Here is a 13,600-nt window from a genome sequence, read left to right as displayed (position 1 = left end):
AAGGAACTTTCTCCTCTCTCCAATTTCCTCCTGAGTCACTTTCCTCTCTTGTTCTTTTAACTGCCCTGAAACCTGATCCAACAACAACATTTACCTCCTTGTCAGATTGGTCCTTTAGCGGCCCGCCAACAGAACGCCTTTGTTTTTGAGCGGAGGAGCACTTTGGATTTTATTTTTCTTTATATCATGCATTAGGCATTATATGAACTGTTGCCATGTTCGAACAATCATGTCATATGCGTTATTATTAGCACAAATAGCCCAAGGGTGAAATCATGATAAACATGGACTTCTTCTCATGGTCGTGGTAATGATTTAAAGTCAAGTGGTAAATGACCCGGGATGTCAGACACACAGAGCCAGGAGGATCAAGGATGTGTAAGTTGATGAGTGGCGCTCCTCTCCAAAAGTTTTACTATTTTGCAGCTTGAAGCGCCAAGACAGTTCTGCCAAAACCCGCTTAAACAGAAAAATTGGCAATTTTCCCCAAAATGTAAAGACATTAAAGGTAGGGTAAATGATATTTTTATAGGTTAAAGTACTATGTTCTTTTTTTTTATAACTTTGTTTTTATTGAGGATACTTCCAAACAGTTACATATATCACTTCAAAAAATAAAATAATACAAAACATAAAAGTCAGACAATTACACGTACTTAAAGACAAACAAAAAATAAATTAAAAATATAATAAAGTAAATTAAATAATTATAACCTTTTTGAGGGTGCGCATGTACCTTATTTCCTCCAGTTTCACATCTCTCCTTTTTGGAGTATATATATCAACCATTTCTCCCATCTTTTTTCATAGAGATCTTCCCTTATTCTCAGTTTGAATGTTAACTTTTCCATGTCCTGAATATTGTCCACTATGTTTCTCCACTGTTTATAGTCCGGTGTATCAGTCTTGAGCCAGTTCCTGGTGATAGCCTTTTTCCCCGCCGTCAGGAGGATTTTGGCTAGATAACAATCTCCTGGATGTACAGTTCCTTCCATTTGACCCAAATACAATACAAGACAAGTACATGGAATTTCGTAACCTAGAACCTCACATATGGTTGAGTGCAGAGTTTCCCAAAAAGGTTGAATTTTTGTACAATTCCAGAAGACGTGTGCATGATTGGAGTTAATGTTTCCACAATTTCTCCAGCATGACTGTTGTTTTTTAATTTGTTTACTCTTAATCTGGGGTGTGATGAAATACCGAATTTGATTCTTCCATATAAATTCCCTCCATCCCTTTGATTGTGTTGTTGTCTGGTGCATTTCCCACATATCATGCCAAGTCTTCTCTGGAATATTCTCACCCAACTCTTTTTCCCATTTATTCTTGACATATATTGTTGAATGTTTTTTTGATTCCATCAAACATGAATATACTTTAGATACAGTCCTGGGTACAACCTCACCATATGCCCGTATAAAGAGTTTTATTATCGGATGTATTTCACCCTCTGCTATTTTAATTCTTTTATTGTAGTAGTCTCTCATTTGTAAGTATCTAAATAAATCTTGATTTGCCAAATTGTACTTGTTTTTTAATTCTTCAAAACTTTTCATTTCATTTTTCTTAATCAACAGGCATATGGTTGTTACACCCAGTTCTGTCCATTGCCTGAACCTCAGGTCCAGCACTCCAGGTTTAAATGCCCCATCGTATGCAATCCATTTCAGCAGTCCAATCTCTTTTCCCAGTTTCAATTGTTTTACAATAGAGTACCATATATTTAAAGTATAGCTTGTTATTGGATCTAGATCTACTTCACTCTTCACCCCCACCGGAACCTCCTTTTCTCCAATACATGTTTGAATCGGGAATGCAAACCCAGGTGTCTCAATATCCTTCCACTTAGCTGTGTAATCTGCACTACACCAGTAAATAAGTGGCCGTATTTGTGCTGCATGGTAATATTCTCTCAAGTTTGGGAGAGCCATCCCCCCTTTATCTTTAGGTAACTGCAATGTACTGTATCTTATTCTAGGCCGTTTTCCTTCCCATATAAATCTTGATATAAGTTTGTCCCATTTAGTGAACTGAGCTAGTGGAACCGGCACAGGTAAAGATTGAAACAGATATAGTAGGCGTGGCAATATGTTCATCTTCACTGAACATATCCTATCACTGAGTCCCATTGGATAAGTAGTCCACCTTTCTATGTCTTTTTTTATATTGTTGTCAATTTCTTCATAGTTATTTTTGTATAGTTTGGATAGATTTTTAGTAATATTTATGCCTAAGTATTTAATTGATTTTGCTCCCCAATTTATGTCCATGTCCTTAAGTTTTTGGTCTGGCGTGCAATTAAGCAAGAGAATCTGAGTTTTGGTTTTGTTCAATTTATAACCTGAATATGAACTGAATTGGTCCAGGGTCTGTATCAGATGTTCAAATGAGGACAGTGGATTTTTTATGTATACCATTACATCATCTGCAAATAGACTTATGACATGCTTATGGTTATTAATTTCTATACCTTTTATTGCTTCATTTTGTCTAATCATTTGAGCCAGTGGTTCTATGAAAATCGCGAAGAGCGATGGTGATAAATTGCACCCCTGTCTGCAACCTTGTTCTAGCTCAAATCTATCTGTCAGTGAGCCGTTTACTTTTATTCTGGCCGTTGGCTTGGTATAAATTGACTTAATACATTGAATCGCCTTTTCTTGAAACCCAAATTTCTCTAATGTTAGGAATAGAAACCTCCAAGAAACCTTATCAAAGGCAGAGGCTGCATCTAGGCTAACCACTGCTGCCGGTGTTTTGTTTTTATTAATTTTATGCATAATGTGTAGCGTTCTTCTAATGTTGTCTTGTGTTTGCCTGCCTGTAACAAAGCCAGTTTGATCTTCGTCTATCAGCTCTGGTATGATTGACTTAAGCCTGTCAGACAGAATCGAGGTATAGATTTTATAATCAACATTCAGCATAGAAATTGGTCTGTAATTCTGGCAATATGTCCTATCTTTATTTGGCTTAGGCAAGACTGTTATTACAGCTTCCTTCCAGGAGGGGGGAGTAGAGTCATTCTGTTTAACCCAGTTACAAGCTGAATGCAGGATTGGAGCTAGTTCTTTAGCAAATTTTTTATAGAATTCACAAGGGAACCCATCCGTTCCAGGGGCCTTAGCTGTTTTTGATTTCCCTATGGCTTTAGTGATTTCATCTATAGTTATTTCCTCTGTTATTCTCTTATTTTGTGTTTTGCCAATGTTGGGTAAATCCAAATTATCTAGGAAATTCCTGGTGTCTTCTTCGGTGGAGGTGGGTGTTTGAGTATACAATTCTTTGTAGTAATCCTTAAATATATTTTCTATCTCTCCTGGTTTGTATTTTAATTGATTTGTTTCGGGGTCATGTAATTTATGAACTGTTATGTCTGCCTGTTGTTTTCTTAGGCGTCTAGCCAACAGCTTTGCCGCCTTGGGGCCTGTTTCATAGTAGTTTTGTTTTAAATATCTAGTTTTCATCTCCACCTCTTGTTGAAGAAGATCACCTATCTTTTTCCTCACCTCTGACATTTGCTTATGTATTCTATTCTCCGCCTTTAATTTGTGTTTTTGTTCCAATATTTTTAGTTCACTTGTTAGTTGTTTATATTTTGCTATCCTTTCTTTTTTAATTCTACTTGCAGTTGCAATAAGTTTTCCTCTAAGAACAGATTTTAAACAGTCCCATAAAATTGCCGGATTAGTTTCATCATTAATATTTTCAATCAAATAATTTTCTATATCTAATTTGATTTGTTCTACAACTTGGTTATTATTCAATAGCCCAACATTCAGTCTCCATAACGTATTCCTCTTTCTGTCTGACAAACAAACTCTCATATACACCGCACTGTGATCAGACACATCAGCTACTCCAATATAACAGTCCTGAATTAGTTCCCTGTTTTCTTTCTGCGTGTAGAAATAGTCTAGCCTGCTATATACAGAGTGAGTCTGTGAATAATGGCTATAGTCCCTTTGTAAGGGATGGAGATCCCTCCAAACGTCTATAAAACCCATTTCCTCCCATGTATGTTTCACTAATTTTGATATAGATTTCTTACTTCTATTTAGGCTGGTGGTATCCAGGTTATAATCAATAATCACGTTCTGATCCCCTGCACACCAACATACCCCTTCTGTTTCCAGTGCTATAGTATCAAATAACAACTTGAAAAATTGTTTATCGCTTTCCGGTGGCGCGTATATATTTACCAGTGTTACTTTTGACTCATCAATCGTTCCTTTGACAATGATGTATCTTCCCTCTTTGTCTCTTATTTCTTTTTGAAACTCAAATTTAACTTGATTGGAGATTAAAATTGCAACCCCTCTTTTACGTGTGTTAGTATGTGAACTGTAATAGGTATGTTTGTATCCAAATTTCTTCAATTTTTCATGCTCTGTTCGTGACAGATGAGTTTCTTGCAAAAAGTTTATCTGTGTCTTTTCTTTTCTAATCTTAGTCATAATCTTAGCCCTTTTGACTGGGTTTCCCAATCCATTAACATTCAGAGACATAAGTCTAATCTCTTGTTTTGTATTCATGTATGGTTATATAAAAGTGGTACGAAAATTTGGTCATGGCGTTTCCCCCCTAGGTTATTACTGCGGTCACATACAAAGTTATTAATGATCAAAAACATAAAATACACAAACATCAAGTAGTATCCTTCAGTTGTATCTCGAAATGAGAACAAAAACAAAAACAAAAACATCTTGGACCTCCAAAAAGAGTTGTCAACTTCCCTCCTCCCCCGTTGACCCCCTTCTGTTTTTGTGGGGGAAAGCCCTTCATTAAGGAGGGGCCCCCATCCAGTATTGATTACCCCAAAAGGATTACCCATACTAGGTTGAAAGCTGTTCTGCTTCCCTTCAAACCAACCAAAACATTTTAAGATATTTCCCAGTGACAGAAAAAACTAAACAAGTTATGCTATATATATTTTCAGACCCAATTAGTCTCCAGATTTAACCGAGCGTCGGTGCACCCGCGCTCTTAAAATTAAAGCATCCCTCATTCACCCCCCCTCCCTCCTCCAATTATACACACACACACATTCGCCCACACACACAATCACACCCACCCTCCCATACCGTCTCCTTATTTTCTTTTTCTAACTTTCCGTTCTCTCTCCTCACCCCCACCTTTCTGTCTATTTTCTTCCTACATTCCTCAAATTCTTCTCTCTCAGCTGGCTGACTCCTTGCTCAAAGCGTCCACTCACACACTCACACACACACACACACACCCCCACACACACCCCTACACACACACCCCCCCCCCCCCACCCATTTGTACACATCTTAACGAGAAATGTACATGTTTAACACTCCACGCTAACATTAATTGACTTCAGTTATTTCTTTTTCACATTATTAAACTCACGTCGTTGGATTACATGTCTGATAAAAAGTTAACGTCGATAATTCTGCAGCCTTCCTCTCGCGCGCTGTGCTGCCTCCGTGGTTCGGTTCCTTCTTTTGTCGACTCTTATCCAAGAGGCGAGTTTGGCTGCTTTGAGATTCTCAATAAGAGTGGCTCTTTTTTCTTCCTCTCCCGCGACGCCATCATCGCCGTCTCCTTCTGTGTCGCCCTCGCCGCCGTCCTCTGCGCCCTGGTTCCTCACTCCTCTCCTACGCATGTCCATGGCTGCATCCTCGGCGTTGTAGTAGACAACTTTCCCAGTTTCCCAGTGGATATGCAGCTTGTCGAAGGGTGTATTGAAGCGAATGTTTTTTTCTTTTAATGTGCTCTTAATTGTTGCAAATGATTTTCTTACTTGCATCACCCTTTCAGAGTAGTCATGATCAAAGTAGATTCTTGTTTCGCCGAATTTCACTATTTTCTTCCCCCAAGCTGCTTTCAGAACCTTCTCCTTCACATCGAATTGCTGGAAGTTGATGATTATTGATCTCGGTGGTTGGTCTGGGTTACGTTTCGGTGCCAGTGCCCGGTGGGCACGCTGTATTGACAAATCAGTGTCAATTGCCAACTCCTGTTTTAGCCATTCGGCCATGAATTGTGCCATCGATTCACTCTCTGATTCAGCTTCTTCTTTCATATTATAGACTCTTAAATTATTGCGTCTTTGCCTGCATTCCAAGTCGTCTATTTTAATCATCATCTTATTTCTCTCTTCCAGCAACTCCTGTAGTGTTTGGTTAACTGCTGTGCTCCACTGCTCCACTTCTTCTGCGCGTTCCAACGCGGCTTCCATTGTCGTTTTCTGTTCTTCAATCACCGTGTTAACGTGGGTGAATTTCTGATTAATGTCCACACTGAATCCGGTCAGTTTACTGTCCATCTGGGCTGTAATTTCTTCTTTGAATGATCTCAGGTCTTCCTTCATTTCTTTCCGAAGTGCCGATATCTGATTGCTGATCCCATCCAAACTAGCCTGAAGTGTGTCCATGATTTGTTTGTTAGCTTCGGGTGCTAGCGCACGCTCCTCTTCGTCTCGTTTCTGGTCTTTTTCTTTGTTTTTTCTGTCAAGGTTTCTCGTACTTTGTCTTGCGCTCATTTCCCATCAGTTTATATTTCTTCTTGTCCTGTTTTCTAGTTTTTAGCGCGGTTTTAAATAGTTGGTGATCGGGAGCTCACTGCTCTATGCGACCGTCCTGTTCGTCGCCATACCGGAAGTCTGCCTAAAGTACTATGTTCTGATATAGATATAGTAATCATTGCTACAGAGCGTTTGTTCGGTCACAGGGGTCTCTCCAGCTCTTTAGTAAACAGAATATAGTACATTTTCAGGTAGGTGACAACATTTAAGCCAATCAGGAGAGAGCACTGAAAATGCATTTTCTGTTTAATAAAGAGCTGGAGAGACATGGGAGACTCCTTTTACTGAACAAACACTCTATAGAAATGAGTACTATCACAATATAGAGCTATTTAACACTTATTTTAACCAAAGTAAATCACTTACCCTACCTTTAAATATCTGGGGAAATGGTCTTAAGTAAAGTACACACATGATTAGAACATGATTGAACATTCGACAATTGAGGTCTCATATTTCTGCAATTGCTACAAAAGCTGTATATCCAATAATTTAAGCTGATGGACTATTTAAAATTTTTAGACAAAATAGCCAATTTTACATGGAGGTACCCACTCTTCTTGTGTCCCTCTTCACCATAGAAAAGCATGGCAATCTGTTTACTGTCATCTTTTGTTTTTGATGGATTGCACTGGAGGAAGCTTTTACGTGTCTGTTCAAGTACCAATGCTGTTTTGATGCTGAAATGCTTCTGTGGAAAATCCAATAAACAAAGCATGGCAGAAAGTCACTGGCAGCTAAAGGGGAAAAAAAAGAAAAAGGTTATCCGTGGACACGGTCCTCTAACACAGTGGTTCTCAAACTTTTTCATGTCAAGGACCCCCAAAATTATATGTATTTGGCCGCCGACCCCCATCTCAAATATTTTGTTCCAGGGACCCCCCAGAAGCGATGATTTGAGTTACAAATGTTCACTTAAAAAAAATATATATATATATATTCAAAGGTTTTCACAAATTGTCACGATTTTTCAAAAATAGCAGATCTACAAGCTCATAGCGCGGCACTCTATGAGCTTGTATATCTGCTATTTTTTAATAGCCAAAGTATACAAGGTTAAAATTATTGTGATGCTATATTAACACATTTTAGCTGGGGACCCCCTGGAACCCCCCCAAGGACCCCACTTTTGAGAACCAATGCCCCTAACCTGATGTGTTTTCTCATTGGCTCTCTCCTCGTCGTCCCACCCTTCAGGACGTGAACAGCGTGGCGGTGTCGCCCAACGACAAGCTGCTGGCGTCGGGCTCCCAGGACCGCACGGCCAAGCTGTGGTCCCTGGCGGGGGGCCAGGGCGAGCCCTTGCCCCTGCTGGGGGTCCTCCGGGGCCACACCCGCGGGGTCTGGGCCGTCTGCTTCTCCCCCGTGGACCAGGTGCTGGCCACCTCCTCCGCCGACGGCACCCGCCAAGCTCTGGGGGCTGCAGGACTGCAGCTGCCTCAAGGTGAGGGGGGGGGGGGGGGGGGCGCGCGCGCGCGCACGCACACACACACACACACACACACACACACACACACACACACACACACACACACACACACACACACACACACACACACACACACACACACACACACACACACACACACACACACACACACACACTAGGGCTGTCAACTTTCCTCAGAAATGATATCCGAATATTGGTCTTAAAAATTGGGGCAGATATTCGAATATATTTGAATATTATCATTATTATTATAAAAAAATGTATAAAAAAAAAAAAAAAAAAAAAAAAATGTAAACCTTTTTTTTTGACAGAAACCGTACAAAAAACAATGTATTGAGTGCTCGGATCCAATAAAACATATATTTTGTTTGTTTTTATAACTTGATACATGTTTTTTGTATTGTCCCTGTCAAATAAACATTACATTTAAAAAAAAATATATATATATATATATAATAAAAATTAAAATAAATATTGGAATATTAATTTTTATATTAGAATATACATATTTTCCCAATATTAGAATAATATTCGAATATCGAATATTCGTTTGACAGCCCTAACACACGCACACACACACATACGATACGATAATACTTTATTGTCAGTTCACACTGAAATTTGTCTTGCGACCCAGCAGCCATGTATGCAACAATAAACAGTACACACACATGGTGTGTGTGTGTGTGGGTGTGTGTGTGTGTGTGTGTGTGTGTGTGTGTGTGTGTGTGTGTTAGGGCTGTCAAACGAATATTCGATATTCGGGGGTGCTAGCTGCAACATTCTAAAGTTCACACTGTTGTTATGGCATCAGGAATCAAGAAAGGGGCATGAAAGCTCACTGAGCTTGTAGATCGGCTATTTTCATCATGCAACCAAGTGTAAAATCAGCCATCACGACGCCATCAAGGCACCGCCAACATACATTTTAGTCGACTAAATCAACTGCAGATTTAGTCGACTATGATATTTAGTCGACTAAAACTAGACAAAACTAAAACATTTCAGATGACTAAAATACGACTAAATGGAATTTTATTCAACAGACTATGACTAAAACTAAATAAAAAATGTGCTGTTAAAATCAACCCTGACACCAAACAAATTAATAATGAGTTTGTTAGATTTTCATTGTGGTGTCCAGAGCCAGGGGCGTGGCCATTGTGCAAGCATGAATAGACAGCATTGACACACCTACAAATATTATTACTACTTAACCATTTAAACACATTAGAACTTATCCTCATATTGTCCTCACACATCAATAATACCATAATCTCCACAAGAGAACCACATTGCTGTGTGCTGTAGCCTCTGTTTGTCTTATTAGTCATGAACCAGTTTCTGACTGGAAGTTCAGGGCAAATAAATGTCATTATTGTTTTTGGCCGTGTGTGATTTATTATAATGGTTTTTAATATTTCTTACTGTGAATTTGTCCAGACATTTGAGGGACACGATGCGTCTGTGCTGAAGCTCGTCTTTGTAAGCAGAGGGACACAACTGCTCACCAGGTATGACACCCCCTGACCTCTCACATGACCTCCACATAACACATCCACACAACAGCATATTTACAATGGTGCTCTTAAACCCTATGTACACAGTTGACAAGGGTCCCCAGGGGTCTATACTAAGGTCATCTCCTTTCTCCTTCTACACCGAATCTCTTCGGTGAAAACAGCAGATTGTGAGCTTGTAGATCGAGGTTGCCGGATTTGACCCGGGGGGGGGGGGGGGGGCGAGTGTGTTTTGGGGTGAGCGTTCTTGTATTCGCCTTGTACAATTTTTGGGTTCTTCAACCACATGAATCCTAGTGTCGCAATTATGGAGCAAACATTCGGCAAAAATGGCAAGTCGACAAGCTCCCTCCGCGTCACGTTGCGAGCTTGTAGAACGGCTATTTTGGACAAAGAGATTTGGTGTTGGGGGGGGGGGGGGGGGAGGAGTGGACCTAGTATAGACCTCTGGCGGCCCCCACATTCACTTAATGCGGCCCGCAGGTTAATATCGGAATACTGATATATTATTGATTTCAGCTGTTTACAATTCCAAACATGTAAACATGACCCGCTTTAATTACTTCAGTCTATATTAGTAGCTTAATGACTTGTATTAAAATTCTGTAATTTTTATGTCCAATGTATTTTTTAAGTTCATAAAGTTAACATAAGTAACAACTAAATGCATTTGAAATTAAATAAAAATAAAACTTTTCAGGATTCCAATTCAAAAATAGCAAAAAAAACTATCAGGATTCCAATTCAAAAAAAGCAAAAATAGCAGATCTGCAAGCTCAGAACACGTCGCACTGCGACGCGTTTTGAGCTTGTAGATCGGCTATTTTTGTCACGCTGTGCCACGTGGAAAAGGTAAAATCGCAATGTTCCGTCTTGTGTGAGATTGATTGATAGATTAATCTATCACAAAACTGCAACCTACATCAGCCAAGGACGTGGCAGGGTTCTTCCTTGAGAGAAAAGGAGGAAGGATTTGGTCCCTAACTCGACTTCACAGAAGACTCTCCAAAGGGAAGCTGATAATATCTCCTGCTGTTCTCAACTTAACTGTCTGCACATCGTCAAGCACACAGTTGATTGATTTCCCAGGCTTTTATTTATAGACATGAAACCGGTCAAATTGACAATCTTCCGGTAAAGATAGCAGTTTCTGTAAACCCCAACAGTGAACAGGGAAGTTGAACAGAAACTGCTACCTTTTTTAATGGATGTGTTAATGATGTTGGCAGTGCCAGCCTCACCACGTCAACATGCCCTGACATTTCTGACACTGCCAGAACTCCGTCGTAAGAACTAAGGCCGACGTACCCTGGATGCATTACGATGCGGAGCCGCTCTGCAATAGAAATAGAACAGATGCGTATATTTGCTGCCATTTGGTTGCAACTCTTCCCTGTTCTTTCAATGTAAACAAATAAAATAATACATTTTATTTGTAACACATTTTACATTCTTACAAATCTCAAAGTGCCAGGAGGCGGACGGCAGCAGGTAGTCAGGCCAGCCGTCAAAGTGCTCTCAGTTCGTGCCAAGAAATGCACAAAGATCCAATCTCACACAGTTGTAGTCAGTGGTGCCTGTCCGCTGTGCATGAAATATAACTTGCTAGAGACCAGTGTTGATTTTGACAGCAAATTTTGATTCAGTTTTAGTCATAGTCTTTTGAATAAAATTCCATTTAGTTTTAGTCATATTTTAGTCATCTGAAATGTTTTAGTTTTTGTCTAGTTTTTGTCGACTAAATATCATAAAATTATAGTCGGCTAAATTTACAGTCGATTTGGTCGACTAAAATGTATGTTGGCGGTGCCTTGATGGCGTCTTAAAGGCTGATTTTACACTTGGTTGCGTGCTGAAAATAGCCGATCTACAAGCTCACAACGCGTCGCAGCGTGACTTTTAGTTGTCTTTTAGTTCTTACTGGATCTCTTCTCCACTAGATCCCTCACTAACATGTTAGTCTAGTTTTTATTTGTTAATTAAGTTGTCAATATATTTAGTCTTAGTTTTAGTCATCGTAGCTTAGTTTCTATTTAGTTTTCGTCACTGAAAAAAGTCGACAAAGTCAACACTGCTAGCGACAAAATAAGCTAAAATATCACAATCAAATAAGCAAAATATGCCAAAAAGATTTGGTGGTGGAGAAGCGGCGAACAAACAGCGCCAGTGTCCTCTCCTCTCCAACTCACTGTACCATTGTCATCCCCCCCTCTCTCTCTCTGCCCCCCCCCCCCCCCCCCAGTGGCTCGGACGGCCTGGTCAAACTGTGGACCATCAAGTCCAACGAGTGCGTGAAGACCCTGGACGCCCACCAGGACAAGGTGTGGGGTCTGCACGTCAGCCGCAAGGACGACCGGATGGTGACCGGGTCGGCTGACTCCAACGTCATCATCTGGGACGTGAGTGGAAAAAAAAATCCCGCCCCCCCCCCCCCCCCCCCCCCCCTTTCTGCGTCCCTGGCCCTGGGGGACCCCGGTCAACTACGCATACAGTGTTTAAGTTGTCAGATAACAACAATAGTATTCACATTTTATCTACAGTCGTAAAACCAGGTTTGCGTCTGGTATACTCCTGTGACTCAATGTTATGTACAGTAATCATGTTCTTGCACAAGGCATTTCACTCATAACTGTCTGTAGGCCTTCTTGGCCCAGGTCAGGACCCAGGTACTGTACTGTATTTCCTCATACCGGCGGTGGTGGAAAAAGTACCAATACTGCAATATATAAATACTCTGTTACAAGTAAAAGTCCAGAATTCTAAATTTGCTTGAGTAAAGGTACAAAAGTATTGGCATCAAAATGGACTTAAAGTACCAAAAGTAAAAGTACTAAAATGTTTGAAAATAGCAGATCTACAAGCTCACAACGCGTCGCATCGCGACGCGTTGTGAGCTTGTAGATCGGCTATTTTCACATAGACTAGGTATAAAATAGGGCTTAAGAGGTTAATGTATGTTTTATAATATAATGATTTATATCTGCAAAGTAACTAGTAAGGGACCAGTCGAAATTTACAGAGGGGGGTCCCTGGAGGAAAATAGGGGAGGGTCATGCCTTTCTAATTTTAGTCCAAGGGAGGGTCAGCCAATTCTACTTTGAATCCAAGGGAGGGTCGTGCAATTTTGAATTGATAAAATAGTCCGTTTTTTATATACCTTTTTAGTACAGCAGAACAGTGGTCAACAGTGGGGGAAAAGAGTGGGAGTGAAACCCGTTTTTATTTAGAACTTAATATATATTTACATTAACTTAAATAGACTTTAACGCGTGTGTGCGGGCAGGGGTGATGGCCTCCATAAGAAGAATTTGAGGGCGGAACACACACGTGTTGCATGATGAACTACATGTAAAAACATCAGAGGCTTGACATGTTTGACATTTCAAATCTGTTTCAATATGCAAATAAATCGATTGGACTGGAGATCTGTATTGTTAGAAGGGTACATTCCAGATCATTTAAGGAGTGCTGCATACTGTACATCCTTAGGTATGTGCAGAAACCGGTTTATAATTTCATGGTACAGAAAGTACATGACGTGAATATGCGTGCAAAATGCACATGCAACGGCCACGTGAATGGCAATGACGTGCAGTACAGCACGTTAAGTTACATTTCTTTAATAAGACTTTCAGAGGTCCTCTCTCTCTCTCTCTCTCTCTCTCTCTCTATTCCAGGAGATAATAAAACACCTTTCTATCTACTCAGATAACACCCAATACAAATTCATTAATATTAATATATAATAGTTTTGTTTTAAATGTTCTAGCCTTGATGACCATGCAGTCTTATGCAAACGTTAAAATGTAATTTAGATAGCATTTTATTTAGACAGATGCCAGGTCATTGTTGACCTGGCATCCTAAGTGTGTGTATAGTTTCAATGTACTGTACATACTTTTTTTTATATCATTATAATGTTTAGACTGATGATAGGTTATTGGTTTATCTATGATCCTAGATTACTGAGTTTATCTTGCTTACTGTAAATCACGTCTGCTAAATGCCAAAATTGTAAATTGTAATTTGGCTTTTGTAATTTACACGGTGTCCTAGTTATTTGTGTTTGTGAAATAG

At 39.9% G+C, this 13,600-nt stretch overlaps 1 protein-coding gene across 1 annotated transcript in view; it reads left to right on the top strand.

The window, feature by feature from the left end:
* Positions 1-13,600, top strand: part of tbl3 (transducin beta like 3) — a 50,784-nt gene that overhangs the window by 22,198 nt on the left and 14,986 nt on the right. Inside the window, 4 exon segments of the mRNA XM_080445904.1 lie at positions 7,751-7,957; positions 7,959-7,997; positions 9,447-9,517; positions 11,766-11,922. Of these exon segments, the coding sequence (XP_080302030.1) occupies positions 7,751-7,957; positions 7,959-7,997; positions 9,447-9,517; positions 11,766-11,922 (474 nt within the window).

The sequence above is a fragment of the Gymnoscopelus braueri genome, assembly GCF_963280865.1.
Source record: "Gymnoscopelus braueri genome assembly, chromosome: 13".
In the NCBI taxonomy this organism is placed as follows: domain Eukaryota; kingdom Metazoa; phylum Chordata; class Actinopteri; order Myctophiformes; family Myctophidae; genus Gymnoscopelus; species Gymnoscopelus braueri.
This window is presented reverse-complemented; position numbering and strand designations above follow the sequence as displayed.